The sequence below is a fragment of the Miniopterus schreibersii genome, assembly GCF_964146895.1.
Source record: "Miniopterus schreibersii genome assembly, chromosome: 16".
NCBI lineage: Eukaryota > Metazoa > Chordata > Mammalia > Chiroptera > Miniopteridae > Miniopterus > Miniopterus schreibersii.
The window spans coordinates 44,260,969-44,278,139 of record NC_138116.1 but is presented as its reverse complement, the minus strand read 5'-3'; the positions used below and the strand labels follow the sequence as shown (position 1 = coordinate 44,278,139).

General features: G+C 49.1%; 2 protein-coding genes across 3 annotated transcripts in view; one reads left to right on the top strand and one right to left on the bottom strand.

Moving 5' to 3' along the window:
* Positions 1-4,126, bottom strand: part of TOP3A (DNA topoisomerase III alpha) — a 28,707-nt gene extending 24,581 nt beyond the window's left edge. Inside the window, exons 1-2 of one of the 2 annotated variants that reach the window (XM_081115722.1) lie at positions 3,530-4,126; positions 165-224 (exon numbers count right to left, since the gene is read on the bottom strand). In XM_081115722.1, coding sequence (XP_080971848.1) covers positions 165-224; positions 3,530-3,709 — 240 coding nt within the window. In that variant the 5' untranslated portion in view covers positions 3,710-4,126. The remainder of the gene's footprint in view (positions 1-164; positions 225-3,529) is intronic. The other variant, XM_081115723.1, reaches the window with a different exon arrangement.
* A 36-nt stretch (positions 4,127-4,162) lies between these two features.
* On the top strand, positions 4,163-14,807 carry SMCR8 (SMCR8-C9orf72 complex subunit). The gene is made up of 2 exons (XM_081161163.1): positions 4,163-7,017; positions 12,924-14,807. The coding sequence occupies exons 1-2, from the start codon at positions 4,664-4,666 to the stop codon at positions 13,375-13,377; spliced, it is 2,808 nt and encodes a 935-aa protein (XP_081017289.1). The 5' UTR covers positions 4,163-4,663; the 3' UTR covers positions 13,378-14,807.
* The last annotated feature ends 2,364 nt before the right edge of the window (positions 14,808-17,171 follow it).

Sequence of the window (17,171 nt, the reverse complement as noted above, 5' to 3'; positions counted from 1 at the left end):
GACTGACGCACTTTTCTTGATGAAGCAATTCTAATATACAAGCAACTTAGGGAGGACCCGTATAAGCAGCGGCTCTCAGCAGCCATGAGTAAAAACCAGTGTGCCACTGTGGGCCTGACCTGAAGCACACCCCAGGGGTGCCGTGGGAATGCTGGAGAACCCACCTGGCCATACAGGTGATAATCAAATTCATAGATCTTGTTGAATTTAGAAAGTCCTTCCCTCTATAAAATAAAACAAAGAAAATTCATAAGCCACATGAAAAAGGATTCCTCAGCATAAAGATCAAGAAAACCCTGCTAAGTAGGAATATTAAAAATGCAAGAGTATTTCCTATAGATAAAGACTAGGCTAAATTACTAACACCATTTATTAAGTGGTCCCTCAAAATAAGCATGGGCCTGACAGAGTCCATAGAGTTTTTATGCTGGAAGGTAACTTTGAGATCAGCTACCACATCTTTTTACAGATGAGAATGGACTTGTCTAAGGTCTCAAGACAAGTTAATGGCAGAGAAAGGATTAGGGCAAAACTCTCTTGATTTTCTCTTTCCTCTCCACACATTTCTACTACCTCCTGGCTATACAAATACCAATACAAGTACCAATAAACTGAATGTAGGTAAGTCATTCACCTTTCTGAATCTCAACTTATTGTTGAATGAAGTTACCTCTAAGGTCCCTCCGGCTCTGAAGTCCACTAACACTATGAGACCCAGTTAGGACTAGAATCAGTCTACAGAGCACTTCTTCAGCTGCACTTACAGATGAGTAAGAGCCTCTTTAAGTAGATCCCACCTTCTTCCACAAAGGGGTTGAAAGTACAACTGATCCCTGAACAAGATGGGGGTTGGAGCATCAACCCCCTACACAGTCAAAAAATCCACATATAACATTTTTATTCTCACCCAAGGTTATTTTTTATTGATTTTTAGAGCGAGAGAAAGGGAGGGAGAGAGAAACATCAATGTAATAAAGAAACATTAATCAGCTGCCCCCTGCACGCACCCCGATTGGGAATTGAACCCTCAACCTTTTGGTATACAGGATAATGCTCCAAATGAGCCACCCGGTCAGGGCCACATATAACTTTTGACTCCCCCAAAACTTAACTACTAGTAGTCTACTGTTGACCAGAAGGCTTACTGATAACCTAAACAGTCAGCACATATTTTGTACGTTAATATGTACTGTACACTGTATTCTTACAGTAAAGTAAGCTAGGGAAAAGAAAATGCTATTAAGAAAATCATGCCCAGCCAGTGGCTCAGGGGTTGAGCACTGACCTATGATCCGGAAGATCAAGGTTCGATTCCCAGTCAAGGCACATGCCCAGGTTGCAGGCTAGATCCCCAGTAAGGGGTATGCAGGAGGCAGCCAATCAATGACTCTCTCATCACTGATGTTTCTCTATCCCTCCCTCCCCCCCCCACTCTCCCTTTCTCTCTTGGACATCAATAAAAACATATTTAAAAAAGAAAAACTAGCAAGTGTTAGTAAGGATGTGGAGAAATTGGGAACATTGCTGGTGATAATGTAAAATGTTTCGGCCACTGTGGAAAATAGTTTGGCAGTTCCTCAAAAAGTTAAACACAGAATTAACTTATGACCCAGCAATTCCAGTCCTAGGAACTTACTGCAAAGAACTGAAAAAAGGTATTCAAACGAAAGCTTGTACATGAATGTTTATAGCAGTTCTATTCACATTAACCAAAGGTGGAACCAACTCAAATGTCCAGCAACTAGTGAATGAATAACGAAATGTGATCTAACTAGAGAGTGGAATATTATTCAGTCGTAAAAAGGAACAAAGTATTAATACATGCTACATACAACATGGATGGATTTCAAAAACATTAAGCTAAGTAAAAGAAGCCTGACACAAAAGGCCTCAAGTTATATGACTCTTTTTTATATAAAATATCCAGAATAAGCAAATCCTTGGGGGCAGAAAGCAAATTAGTGTTGCCAGGGGCTGGGAGAAGCAGAGAATGGTGAGTGACTGCTTAATGGCTATGGGGTTTCCTTTTGGTGTGATAAAAAAATCTGAAACTAGATAGAGGTGATGGTTGCACAACATTGTGAATATACTAAATGCTACTGAACTGTATACTTCAAAATAGTTAAATGGTAAATGTTATGTGTACTTTAACACTTGTACATAAAATACATGGCTCCCTACTAATACACCCATGATTTGTCTTCACTACCTCTCTTGCTTAACTCACTGGTTCCTCCTTCCATTCCTAACTTCTCAGTTTTTGTACAAACCAAGCTGTTTCAAGCCATTGGCTGTTCTTTATACATACTGTTTCCACTGCCTGGTAAAACTTTCACATTTCAGCTCAAACATTCATCCAACAAATATTTACTGGAAGTCTCCTGTATTCAAGGCACCATATTAGGCACTAGAAATACAGCAATGAACAAAACAGACATAGTCCCTTTCCTATGGAGCTTAGAGTCCAAGGAGGGGTGGTGAGGGGCATCAAATAAATACTTGCACAGTGCATTATTTAACTGTAATTGGCAGGTGCCTTCCAAACAGAACAGGGTACCATGCCAGCATATCTAATAAAGTGTCCCTCACCCAGTTGTGGGGAGAGGAATTGGAGGAAAAGGTTCCTTGAAGAAGACACATTTAAACAGAGCCGTGAAGAATACAGAAATTAAGTTAGTCAGATGTAGACAGGCCACTTTCAAGAGGCCCAGAGCCCCACAAGTAGATAAACCTTGGGGCTGGTCACCAGGACCCTTGGCACTGGAAGAAGGTGAAGCTCTCAGCTAGCACCCACACAACCTTGGCTCCTACTCCCACACACTGGAAACAGAGGTCTAAGGGTCCTGGGATTTGAAAGAAAAAAGAACAGGGAACTTCTACCCCATGCTCTCAAAAATGTTTTCCAGAAAACCATTTCAGGACCCGCTTTTTGTTATTTCAAAGATTTTCCTTACAGTTTTTAAGATCTTCGTGTCACCTCCCTTTCAAAACTCTTACTTGCCCCTTCCTTTGTGCCCCAATGTGTCCAGAATACATCTCATCCCTTAGGTGCCTGTCTCTCTGAACTAGTTGGTACCATAGCAGGGACCCTCGTAAAGTAGATGGACTGAATGCTACCTGGGAATGGTCTGGCAGGGTTTCACTGCCAAGTTAAGCAGTTTGGTTCGCAACTTAATCGAGTTTTAGAATTCGGAGGAAAAAAATGTTAAAATACAGATTACCCCAGTCTCATCCCAGGTCTACAGAACAGCCACTGCCCCGGGGGGTTCTGAGGACCAGACCAGTTTGGCAACCGCTGCTGTAGCACGGAGGACCCAAGGTTTTCAAGCAAATGAGTGAAACCTCTTAATTGCACTGCAAAATGCTCATCAGTCCTAAGAGAAGACAGGAGTCCGTTGCAATGGTCTGGGGAGACAGTCAGGACCCACAGGTGCGAGAAGTCGCCTTCATCCGTATTCCCCGCACCCACCAAGATGTCCCGTTCCGTGGGCCTCACCAAGTACAACTGATCAGAAACGCGCCTCCTTACCCGCCTCATGCGACCCCTGGACAGCAGGTCGGCGATCCCCTTGGCCGCGTCGTTTTTCTCGGCCACACAGAGGACTTTCCGCACTCCTCGGAAGGCCACCTCCATGGCGGAGGCGGAAAACGTCCGACCTCCGGTCCGATGCAGACGCCGGAGCGCGCAGCGCGGGACGAGGAGGATCATCCCGCGCGCCCGCGCATGCCGCGGAACTCAGAGGTGAGGGCACCCCGCGCCCGCCCCAAGGGAACTAGAGCCTACGGGAGCCGCGGCGCCGCGGCGCGAGCCCGGCCTCCTCCCACAAGCCCACGGGGCTTCGCCGCTCCGGCCACTAGGCTTTCCCACCACTGCCGCCGCGTCCGCTTCCGTCCGCCTTCTCCGGCCACTTCCGCCAGGCGCGAGGCCACAGGACTGCGAACTACAACTCCCACACTGCCCCGCGCTCCGGGATCCCAGTCCCAACATGTTTTCGCTCCCCCGCTTCATTTCCTTTCTTTCCTCACAGTGGTTAGTTAATCGCTTGGTCCTTGGAGGAGGCTGCTCCACATTCCCGCCCAAGCCTCTCTCTTGGTCACAATCTTTTTCGCTTCCGCTCGGAAGTCTACACGGACGTTTCCGGGTCACGCGGCGCGACACCGTGAGTCATGTGATACCAAGATGGCGGCGCCGCCGTAGCTGCCTTTGGGTTGTGGCGTCCGAGGAGCCGCGACCGTTTCTGCCCCGGGACTGTCGGGTCCGACAAACTCTTGGCTGGTTCTCTGCGGCGGCCTGTAGCCCCAGGTTAGGTACCACGTCAGGGCCGAGGCTGTTGCTATCACCGGTGGGTTCGGGGAAGTCCCGGTGACCTCGCTGCAGGTGCTGTGCGCCGACCGCTCTCGCCAGAGGAGGAGAAGGGTAGTCGGCCTCCCCTGTCTTTGGAACTGCGGAGTTCATGACGCCCGGAAGGCCTTAGAGGAGCTACACCTCTGAGGGGCTGCGGGAGTTGGAGTTCTCGGGAGTGTGAGGCAGCTTAGTACCCCTGAGGGCGCAAAGAAGTCAACAAAGACTTGCTTCCTCTTCCAGAGGCCTGGCTCCCCGCGTTGATTACCGCAGCATTCTTTCTCATTTCCTCCTCAATGTTCTCTTCGTATATCTGGAAATATGATCAGCGCCCCTGACGTGGTGGCCTTCACCAAAGAGGACGAGTACGAGGAGGAGCCTTACAATGAGCCGGCCCTGCCCGAAGAGTACTCGGTGCCGCTCTTTCCCTTCACAAGCCAAGGAGCTAACCCATGGTCCAAACTGTCCGGAGCCAAGTTCTCTCGGGACTTCATCCTTATTTCCGAGTTCTCGGAGCAGGTGGGACCCCAACCCTTGCTGACCATCCCCAATGATACCAAAGTTTTCGGTACTTTTGATCTCAATTATTTCTCCTTGCGGATCATGTCTGTGGATTACCAGGCTTCCTTCGTCGGCCATCCCCCTGGTTCTGCCTATCCCAAGCTGAACTTCGTGGAGGACTCCAAGGTGGTGCTGGGAGACTCCAAAGAGGGAGCCTTTGCTTATGTGCACCACCTTACTCTGTACGACCTGGAGGCCCGTGGCTTTGTGCGGCCCTTTTGCATGGCTTATATCTCAGCAGACCAGCACAAAATCATGCAGCAGTTCCAGGAGCTTTCAGCTGAATTTTCCAAAGCTTCAGAGTATTTGAAGACAGGCAACAGGAAGGCCTTTGCTGTGGAACTTGAAAAAAAGCTGAAAGACTTGGATTACACCAGGACAGTGCTGCACACTGAAACAGAGATCCAGAAGAAAGCCAACGACAAAGGCTTTTACTCATCTCAGGCAATTGAGAAAGCCAATGAACTGGCTAGTGTAGAGAAGTCCATCATTGAACATCAAGACCTGCTGAAGCAGATCCGCTCATACCCTCATCGGAAGCTGAAGGGGTCTGATTTGTGTTCTGGGGAGATGGAGCATACTCAGGATCAGCCTGACCAGGCAGCCACTACTTCTAACCCTGATGAGTGTGCTGACACAGACCTTTATACCTGCAGACCTGCCTACACCCCAAAACTCATCAAAGCAAAGTCGACCAAGTGTTTTGACAAGAAGTTGAAGACCTTGGAAGAGCTCTGTGACACTGAGTATTTCACCAAGACCCTGGCTCAGCTCAGCCACATTGAGCACATGTTCAGAGGAGACCTGTGCTATCTCCTGACTAGCCAGATTGACAGAGCATTACTAAAACAACAGCACATAACAAACTTTCTCTTTGAAGACTTTGCAGATGTCGATGACAGAGTGGTAGAGAAACAAGAAGGCATATCCTCTAAGCCCAGTCAAGACAGGCCGCCTTCCAGATCTCTAGAAGAATGTCCAATTCCTCAAGTGTTAATTAGTGTTGGCTCTTACAAGTCCAGTGTGGAGTCTGTGCTGATAAAGATGGAGCAGGAGTTTGGAGGCGAGGACTACAAGGAAGTGGAGGTAGCAGAAATGAGCAGTTTTGACCTCCAGGAAAACTTAGACTACCTGGATATGGATATGAAAGGGAGTATCAGCAGTGGTGAAAGCATTGAGGTTCTAGGCACGGAGAAATCCACCTCTGTGCTGTCTAAGTCTGACAGCCAGGGCAGCCTCATGGTGCCACTGAGCCCCCAGGTGATCCGGAGCAAAGCAGTCAGCCACAGGACCATCAGTGAGGATAGTATTGAAGTCCTCAGCACCTGCCCCTCTGAGGCCCTCATCCCTGATGACTTTAAGGCCAGCTACCCAAGTGCTATTGATGAAGAAGAATCATGTGCAGATGATAGTGAGGGAGCCATCCACTTCCAGGCAAGCATCAGACTGACTGAGCTGGGTGAGCCAGAGGACAGCTTAGAAAACACTTCATCACAAGCAGAATCCTGCTGCATTGGGAAGGAGAGTGACAGTTTGCTGGTGCCACTCACCACTCCAGTCCACACACACTCTGACGAGGATGGAGTAGTGAGCATCCCCCCACAGCACTATAGGCAGAAGGACCAGGGGTTCTGTGTGGACTTTGCAGTGGAAAATGCTAACCCTTCTTCCCGAGACAACAGTTCTGAAAGCTTCCCTGCTTTTGAGCTGGATCCGAGCCACCTGCTGGCTAGCCGGGATATCAGTAAGACCAGCCTGGACAACTACTCAGACACCATGAGCTATGTGAGCAGTGTAGCCTCCACAAGCTTGGACAGGACTCCCTCTGCTCATCCCACTGGCCTCTCTTCTGAAAGGCATAAAAAGAGGGCTGGCCAGAATGCCTTAAAATTCATCCGCCAGTACCCCTTTGCCCACCCAGCCATCTACTCCCTGCTCAGTGGGAGGACACTTGTGATCCTGGGGGAGGACGAGACCATAGTCAGGAAGCTTGTGACAGCATTGTCCATCTTCGTCCCCAACTACAGCTGCTATACTAAACCTGTGAAGCACTGGGTCTCCTCTTCTTTGCACATTACGGATTTTCAGAAGTGGAAGCTTATTGGCCTGCAGAGGTAATTGGTTACAGGTAGTGGGGAAGGGCCCTGTCCACTTAGAGATGAGGCTTCAAATGTATATCCCTCTGGGTGAGGTTAAAAGTTGTGGTAGACCCAGAATCAGGAGGCCTGGCTTCCAGACTGGGCCCAGCACCAACTCTCTATTACTTTTGGTAACTCATTCCCCTTCCTGGTCTTCTGTTTCCTTATTTGTCAGTTATATGAGGGGATTGTAGTTCCTAAGTGATTGTCAATCCTAGTGTGCACCAGCTGTGCCAGAATTATGGGGAGTTTTTGAAAATCACAATTCCTGGGCCCCACTTCCAGAGATTCTGATTCAGTTGGTCTGCGGCAAGGTTTGGGAAAGACTGGACTTCTAGATCTCAGGTTCTTGCTAATTCTCAAATTCACACTATGGTGTAAATGACTGACAGATCTGCTTCTGAGAAAGGGCTGTGGTAATAGGAAGGCAGCCATCACTGTCTCGGACATCAGAGGGCTCCAGTAGCTTTCACTCTACTGTCCTGTTTGCCTTTAAAGGCTGTCTTAGTAAGGAAATGCAAAAGCCAATTTCTTTTCCCTCTCTTTGAATGCTTTTTATTTCATTTCCTTGTGTTACATATGCTTTAGTAGATTCTTTTTGTTTTTCCAAATTCTGCTTGACAAGTGTCTGACTCAAGGGAATTTTTCCCTCAGTGTATGCACTGTGTTGTTTCCTCAAGTCCCTTCCCTGCACCCCACTTTGCTCACCTGTAAAACAAAGGTTTTGAGCTAGGTGATCATCGAAGCCCCTGCTGACACAGTCTGTGCTTCCCATACCACATAGGAAGGGCAAAAGGAATTTCTTCCACACTGCAGTCAGCCACCATTTGTTCTAATTTTATGACTTCCTCTTTACATGGTTCCCTAATATCAGCAAGGTCACCATCCCAAGTCTCCTTGTGTTCACCCTTCTTACACAAGTCAAGTCACCCGGACTTACTAATCCTTGCTGCATTAGGCTTTTCCCAGGGTTGTGGTGGTGAAATTCAAGCAAGTACCACTTCCATGTCATGACTTGACTCATTAAGAATCTACAGGCCATGCTGGCAAGAGCTGCAGTACCAGCTGGAGGAACCTGAGCAAGGCCACTGCTCTGGAAGAATTTGTAGTTTAGGAGAGAGGGCAGATAGGTGACCAGAGCCTTGCCATACAGGGAGATTAGAGTTCTAACAGTGGGTGCTTTGTGTGTTCTAAGAAAACAGCATAATTAAGTGACAGGTGGAAAGGAGGGAGGGAGACTGGAGAAGGCCTGGGATCTTTGAATGACTTGGAGGGTGTACTTGCCCTTGTGGGGGAAGAGTGACAACATGGGGACTTGGTGGGATGTGGCTATGACACCTGGACAAGCTCATTCCTTGAGCATCATAGGAAACCATTAAGTCCTTGCTTACGGATGCAGAATCTGAGGCTTAGTCGATTAGATGAGTGCACTGACTGCCCTGGCAGGCTCTGTCTTGCCTCCCAGCATCCTGACTCTGCTGATGGCACCTCTGTGCCCTGGGGATTATCCGTTCTGTCCCAGGAAGGGAAAGGCTTTTCAGGATTGTGTTTTGCTACTGTTCTTGGTGGAATGATGAGTTGGTGTTCTCTACATGCACACTTATATATCGTCTATTCTCCAACTCAATCCCCTCACCCCAACCCTTCAACTTTGACTTTTTTACTTCAAAAGGTGAAGAGTCTAAAACATACATCAATATTTCGACATCAGCTGGCTTTTTGAGGACCAGGCTCAGGACAGTCTTGCCCTTTCCAGAGGCTTTCCCTTAAATTCCCTCCTTAGAATATGCCAGGATGGCAAAAGAGGTTCATTTGTTATGTCAGCTCCACTCTACTCTTCAGTCAGCACTTACTGACTGAAGTGCTCTCTTGAGAAGGATCCAGAGGCCTCGGTTGGGCTGCATTGGAAATCCTGCTGTCATCAATTAATGATGACTCTGTGGGTGCAGGAGAGGGCAGCTGGCAGGTGGGCAGTATATTTGGTACCCTGGATTGGAAGAGGAGGTGTGAGGTGGTCTGAGTCCTGTGGCGTCCCTCTCACTGTTCATCCACAGTGGACACTTGGGCAAATCACGCCTCCACTCAAGGTTTTGTTCCCTCCTGAGAAAATAAGAGGGTTGGAATACTGAATATCATGTGCCAAGTATGTATTGAGGGTTATGTGCCAGCTACGGTGCCCAGTGCCAGAATTATAAGGTGAGTCAGCAGCCATGGTGTATCCTGTGACAGGGCGAGCATGGCCTTTCCAGTCAGCCCTCACGTTAGTGCCCAGCTCTGTCACCACTGTCAGCTTGACCTTTCTGAGACTCTTTTTATTGCAGAGGTTGCTGACAAGGCTTACCTTGATTGCAGAGGCCAGAAGGTCCATCACATCTGATCTTTGCCTGAACAGTGTGAGCCCTCCTCTGATATTCTGCTAGGGGCACAGAAAGACTGAGGCAGGCAGGGCTGAGTGTGGCCCGCACTGCCAGACTGCAGAGCCTTGAAGCAGCCCTCCACAAAAGTGAGAGTCCTCTCAGAAGTGACTTTGAGATCTTTTCAAGAATCTCAAGTGGGGAGGCGATTACTTCTGTGAAGCTCTTGTGCTCAGACCTCCTGAGTGTGCACATGTGCTGGGAATTGGGAGCATCTGCCTCCAGGGGTCCTGCTCAGGCATGAGGAATGGTAGATGGGAGTTGGAGGCCTTGTTCCCTAGGGGACCTGTCACTGGAGGGTCAGCTGAAGGGCTAAGAAGTGGAGTGGGGACTGGATTTGCTATAAATCACCCCCAAAAATTCTGAGAGATGAACAGAAGGTGAATGGTAGACAGGATGTGAAAGTATGAGATGAAAACCCATGGAGTTGTGATCCATGGCTGTTAGAGGGAGGCAGTGGGTGTTCTGAGTTCAGGTCCTGAACTATACTACTAGCTATTTGGGCCAGTCATCTCATTCATTCCCTCAACAAAACTTGTTGAACCTGTCTGTGATGGGGCTTATAGTAGTCCCCATGTGGACCTGGAGGCAGGCACATCAAGGATGTGTGTACAGCCCTCGTGCCGCGCCTGGCAGCCCTCAGAAGTGCTTGGAGTTGTGAATGGATGGTGAGTCACCCCCACAGGCAGGCCCGGCATTGAAACAGAGGGAGCTTGAGGCCCATCTGAGAATCAGCATTAAAGAGTATGAGTAGAAGAGGTGCCTTCGTGTGGTCATGAGCTTCCTATCTGGGGGGGTGCTCAGCTGTAGAGGGGTTGGCGCCGTGTGCTAAATTAATCTGGAATCGGAGCCCTAATTGTGTGACTCAGGAGAATCTCTTCCCACTCAGGTGCTTTGCCTCCAGCTAAAACCAACTCAGATGATGAACTGTTTTTAAGGACTCCCACTCCAGAACTGCCAGCCTCAGTGGCAGTTTGATTTTTTCCCCCCGCCACCAAAAGTAGGCTCCTGCTGTCTACAGAGTGGGTACAGGAGATGGACACAGAATTAAATCAGTCTCCCATTATTTTAAGTCAAAACCAAAGATTATTGTATTGCTTACTAAACAGTAGTAACAAGCCCTGGACTGTTCGAAAAACAGCTTAGTTCTGGTAGGAAATAGTGCTAGTGTGGGCCAGAGGCCCTGGGTTGAGTTCTGGTTCAGCCACTTTCTTGATCTTGAACAAGTGATGGCTGTTCTTTGGACCTCAGTGTTCTTGCCTGTACAGAGATCACTCCCTGGCTTTGGGAGAGACCATAATGAATTACACAGGCATAGGAAGTATAGTGAGAGGCTCTCAGGTGCCCATGATGTACATCTGAGGGACAGGCCTGGGACTTGCTTCTTCCCATATCGTCTGGCCTCCTGATAAGTAACTTTGAGGGAAACAGAAATGGAGGAAGAGTTAGAAGGAACAACATTTGAAAGAAGTGGTGCTGCCATAGGTGGGAGTTGGTGGTGGTGTCAGAGCTTTCCTGGGAGAGGCTGGGCCTGAGGCCGGTGTGTTCTGTCAGGACAGGTGGCTGGAATGGAGCGGAAAGAAGATAAGGTGAGGCCTGGCCCTGTTGCTGTGGCAGCTCCTTGGGCTGGATGTGCCAAGTCTGAGGAGGTGTTTGGCTCATGGCCGGGCCCCCTTGGGCTGGCTACCTCAGGAATGGACTAAGCACACTGGGAATGTGTGGGGAAAGGCCTGCCTCCCTAAGAAGCCGATAAGATGCCTGCAAGCCTGATTTCCCATTGCCCGTGGGATGCAGGCCACAGCCCACTGTTCCCTCTATGGTTCTCAGAATGCATGGCTTTTTTTTTTTTTTAAAGGTTTTTTTTTGTGTGTGTGTTTTTAATATATCTTTATTGATTTCAGAGAGAGGAAAGGAGAGGGAGAGAGAGAGAGAAACATCAATAATGAGAGAGTCATTGATCGGCTGCAGCCCGCAACCTGGGCATATGCCCTGACCGGAAATCGAACCCCGATCGCCTGGATCCTAGGTTGATGCTCAACCGCTGAGCCATGCCCAGCTGGGCTTTTTGTTTTTTAATAATTTTTTTTTTTTTAATATATCTTTATTGATTTCAAAGAGGAAAGGAGAGGGAGAGAGATAGAAACCTCAATGATGAGAGAGTCATTGATCGGCTGCAGCCCGCAACCTGGGCATGTGCCCTGACCGGGAATCGAACCCTGATCTCCTGGATCGTAGGTCGATGCTCAACCGCTGAGCCAAGCCCTGCTGGGCTAGAATGCATGGCTTTTGTGCCTCTCTGTTTTGCCATGTCTTTGCCCTTGCTCTCACTGTGGTCTGGATGCCCTCCACAGTTCCCAGGGCCCCCCTGTTTTTCAAGGCCCAGTTCCAAGGCCACTCCTCAAGAACCCTCTGGCCCTGGGCCTCTCTTGTGGAGATGGAGACGGAATCCCCATTCACTTGGTGTACTTGGGTTTTCTTGCCAACCAAACCAGGCTCCTGCTGCCCGCTGTGCCCCTGGGTCACCACCTGGAATATAATAGATGCTCAGTAAATGATTGTTAATTATGCAAGATAACATTCGGGAAGGAAAAAATATTATGAGATTACCTTGGTCCCAAGTGACTGTTAGTCCATTTCACACACCATCTTAGGTCCTAACGCAAGCCCTAAATTTTAGTCTATCAGTCTGAAATCTCTGGTCAGCCAGCCATTTGCCAGACTGCAGAGTAATCCCAGTGCTGGGAAAACGGATGTAGAGGAGGGTTTTAAGGAGCTGCGTACTAAGTAACTGCTCTAACCTCCCTCCCTCACTGAGCAAAACCTGCCTGCCTGTCCCTGATGTGCCAGACAGTGGGAGCAGGAGCCCAAATCAGGGACAGTCCTGGGTCTGCAGAAGCTCTTCTCCAGTGGGCAGGACAAGAAGACCGATAGCTGTCACCACACTGGTCAGTGCCAGGCTTCTGAGTACAACTCATTTTGTCTCCACAGTGACCCCATGAGGTAGGAACTATTTATTATCTCTGTCTTACAGATAAGTCTCAGAGAGGTAAAGGAGCTTGACCAAGGTCATAGCAAGGAAGCAGAGGAGGGGATCAGGGAAGGCTGGAGAAGGTTGACATTGGCATAAGCCATGTACAAAAGGGAGGGAAGGGTGTCCAGGCCTGTGATTTTGAGGCTCCACAGAAAGCTTGGCATGGTTGAATCATTGGGTTAGTAACAGATGAAGCCTCGGGTCAGCAGGAAGCAGGTCCTACAGGAACTTGTGGGCCATTCAAGGCAGTTGAACGTGGTCATGAGGGTGGTGAGGAGCCCTTTGAAGATCATGATGATCAGACTTGCCTTCCAGAAAGAGCCAGTGAGTGTTGGTCAGGTGGGAGCTGGCCTAGAGACAGGAAGCCCCACTCTCAAGCGTTTGTCTCTATCTTCCTGGCCCTTGCCCCTCCTCCTGACCTTGCCTGTGTGTTTCAGAGTGGCATCCCCTGCCAGTGCCAGCACCCTTCACGTTCTGAGCCGCTACAGCCGCTACACGAGCATCCTGGACCTGGACAACAAAACTCTGCGCTGCCCCCTTTACAGAGGCACCCTTGTGCCCCGGCTGGCTGACCACCGTACTCAAATCAAGCGGGGCAGCACCTACTACCTGCACGTGCAGAGCATGCTCACCCAGCTTTGTTCGAAGGCCTTTCTCTATACCTTCTGCCACCACCTGCACCTGCCTGCCCACAACAAGGAGGTAGAGGAGTTGGTCGCCAGCCGTCAGGCAAGCTTTCTGAAGCTGAATCTGGGTCTAGTGAATGAAGATGTCAAGGTGGTCCAGTATCTGGCTGAGCTGCTGAAGCTGCACTATATGCAGGAGTCTCCCGGGACCAGCCAGCCCATGCTCAGGTTTGACTATGTCCCCAGTTTTTTGTACAAAATCTGAGATCAGTCCCAGCTACTGTGACCAAGGCCAGGGGAAGTGAAGGGTTGGCATAACCAAGCAGTCCTCTGAGCTGTTTAGACTTCTGGTATCATCAGTGGGAAGGAAACCAAGGTGGCAGCTTGCAAGTTGGACTTGGGCAGAGGGGGGAGCCTGGCCCTTTCTGAAGGCATCTGGAAGGACAGTAACAGCTCTCTTGTCTCCCTGGTAAGGAACGGCCCCAGGCCTTGGAGGGAGCTCTTGGCTTCCCAAGGACTGGTAGCCAGGGCAGAGGAAAGCCTTGATAGGGTGGCATGAGGGGCATGAAGGCAAAGCCTTGATGGGAGGGACATGGTGGCTACATTCTTTTCCACTAAACACTTGAATGGCAAAATCAAGTGAAGCAGCCTGTTAACTGGAATGATTTGGTGGAAAACAGGATGGTGGATCATCCGTTGCCTCATTCAGACCCCACCTGAATGGCCTCCTAAAGCCCATCATCCCACGGAAGGCCCCTGAGTGAGTGAGGTGGAGGGGAGAAAACTCTGCCTCAGCTGGACAGTGGAAAATGTACAACCTCCAGGCCCCAATGCTGCAGGGAGAGAGAGCAGTACCCTGTCCCCATCCCCACTTCCTCACCTTGGAAATCGTTCCCATAGGTCAGCAGGAGAGACTGAAGTAGTCACTAGTTCCCAGTTGTCAGTGAGGACTGCTCTTGGAGGTACAGAGCCCAGGAGATAGGCAGGGCCAAGGTGCCATGAAGCCATCACCACTGTGCAAGCGATGAAGAGTCAGCAGCTCTTTGGGGCCTGGTCCAGCAGTTTTTCTGGCCAGAGTGAGTCAGCACTGTCCTCTTACCCAAAGCAACCTTTGCAACCACTTCACTACCTCTCTTGGGGTCTCACAGGCACGGTGACAGCAGAGTTCTGTTCAGCTGACTGGTATGGGTAGGCAGCCCAGATAGTGACAACTCAACCAGCAAGGAGGAAAGCTTTCTTGGGTGGCTATCGTCATGGATCTGCTCTGGTAGGTTGCACAGGCCTGGAGTATGCTCACCTCACGGCAGCTCACTTCTGCCCTCATGTGAATCTCCCCACCTTCTCAGAAGGAGATGCTCCCAGGTTCACCCACCACAGCCTCCCTGAGCTGCTTACATAGTTGCCACCGGTATGTAGGTGGAGGGTTTCTTGCAACCTTGAAACTTTTATACCTTTTTAAAAAAAAAAAAAAAAAAAAAAGTTTTTCCCCCTAAGTAGGGAGAACTCTTGTACTGCTTTTTGTTCCCAGAAAGTTGTGATAAAAGACCTGAGCCAGTGACATATGGTGCTCCTGAGCACATGTGTGCGTATCTGCCAGGGCCATGTTCTGTGTAGGTGGGGTTCTGCTGTTGAGACCTGGTCTGCCTGTCAGCTTTTTGACACACCATTAAAGTTACAGGAGAGGCAGAGACCTCTGTGACTGAGAAGGGTTTGCGTCACCATCACTCTTTTGGTTCATTCCTTGCTCAGGTCCTCTGCACAAGGATACAGCCTGTTGGCTCCCACCCATCAGTTTCTGGTTGGGACAGTTCCTGTCCTGGCAGGGATTTTCCCCAGAAAAGAGGAAAGCCTCTCGTGGAGCTGTGTTCGTGCATGTGTGGTTTTGCTCCTTGAGGCTGTGACTGAGACCCTTTTGTAGTAAATGATTTTCTTTGTACCTGTGCCCTTTGCACGTTCACACATGGATGACTCCAGGAATGCACTGGCAGCTTTGAAAGGTGAAATGTGTTTACCTGTGGGGAAGGCTGCATAGGAAGCCTGTTTCTGTGAGTTCCTGTCTGTTACTGTCTCCCTCTCATGTTCAAGATGCTTCTTTGTTTTCTAACTGGGTGGCTAATTGCTGTCTATTTAGGCCTCCAGAGACATGAGCTAGTGACATTTTATCTCCAAGGGAAGAAAGATCTGTGGGGTTCCAATGACAAGATGGAAAGTGGTCATTGGCACCACCACTGCTGTTTCGTTACTGTCTCAGACCAACATGGATTCCACGGTTAACACTGTTCTCACCTGGGAAACTGATACACGCCAGGCATGGCCTTCTATAAGCCACAGCCACGCACTACCATAGACGTCTGCTTTGGAGGGTATTTGCTCGGCAGCTCTGCCTCAAAGATGGTTCTGAAGGCCCTGAGGACCCTAAGGCAAGGCCAGTTGGTGTCAACAGAACAGATTGTTCTGTGGGGCCAGTTACATAGAACAAACAGGGAGCATCTCACCGGGGAGTTGTTTCTTCTTGAAGGCATGTTGGCTTCACTGACTAGTGGGTGAACTCCAGGATTTAAGTTTGGGTTAAAATCTAACTTTTCAAGGTTGCAGTTTCAAAGGATTGCCTGATGCCAAGTATGTTTCTTTTCAAAGGGATGGAAGTGGCACTTGCACCGAGCCGGTTTGGGCAGAGGCAGTTGAGACTGAAGCTGCCTTCCCCAGCCCCTCCACTTTGGAGAACTGGGACCTACTACAAGGCTCAGATGCATCATAAATCTTAATGGTGGGGAGCCCTATGCAATGGGACTAATCTTTTCTTCAAGAATTTTCATTTGATGTTTTTTTCTAGTATAGGTCAGTATTAATAAAACATTTAAAAATACTTCCCAGACAATAAAGGACACCAGTGCCCCTTATTACTTTTCAGTCCTGTGAAGGCACCGAAACTGAGTTTTCTTTTCTTCGTTACCTCTGTTAAAGCAGTCGGAGGCAACAAAAACCTGGCTGGGCCTGGCTCCATGCTAGAGCTCAGCTGAGGCCTTTTACAGCACCTGTGCTGCTGGGGATGCCCCAGCCTGAGCTGCTGCCTCACACCTGTTTCCCTAGGGGTCTTGCTCCTTAGTGGAATCTTTGGGTTTTAGAAATTTTGACTTTTCCATAATTGACTTCAATGGCTGAAGATACACACATTGTACCAGAGTCTGGAAATGGCCCATGATAGCTCACCTGTCATTTCAATCTAGCTTTTAACTTTATTTCAGATTAGTTACTATATTCAAAGTATAGCAGACTTCAACCCCCAATAAATAACAAATCCCATTTCCAAATCTAAGGAAGGCCAATAGATTCTACCCCAGATGCCAGGCCTGTTGCAGTTCAGTTCCATGTCTGGAGGCCAAGAGCAGTCTTGAAGATCTTGCATGTGCACTGACCACCCGCTTCTGCCAGAGGCATGCCCCCGCTCCCTGGACCTGACGCTGCAGGCAGGCAGGTCAGCTTCTGCTGCTACTGTGCCATCTTTGCACAGGTGGTATCACTCAGCTGGTGGGGATCCATTGGGTGTGGGTGGCATTTGGAGGGTCTGATCCCCCAAGCTAGCAATCTGATGTTACCTCCCATTTTCCTGGAGAGCTCAGAAGAACGTGTTGTGGTTCATGCTTTGAATCAACCAGTCAGCTTTCTGGCTTTTCTCCAATCCTGGGATAGTGAAAAAACTGGAATCTTTAAGAGATAGTGTTAACAGACTGCAAAAAGGAAAAAAGTATCAAATTTCTTCTTTTGGCTAGGAACAAAACCAGTCTCAGCTGAAAGGTTTGAGCATGCAAGTTTTCCTGAGCCCTTCCTCTGTTGAGCGCTGATCTAATGCGGCCTTATCCATTAAGGTTTAGTTATGCACTTGGGAAGCAGGAGGGATGGAATGAGCACTTTGCAGTGAACTAAGCTGCTGGTAGGGGGTCCTGGCTTCCTGGGAGTGACTGTCCAGCTCCAACAGTCACAGGGGGCTACACAGGGGTCTTGGAGATGTCCATTTGTCTTCAGCTGGGGAGGAGCCATGCCTTTGAAGGTAAGACTTTC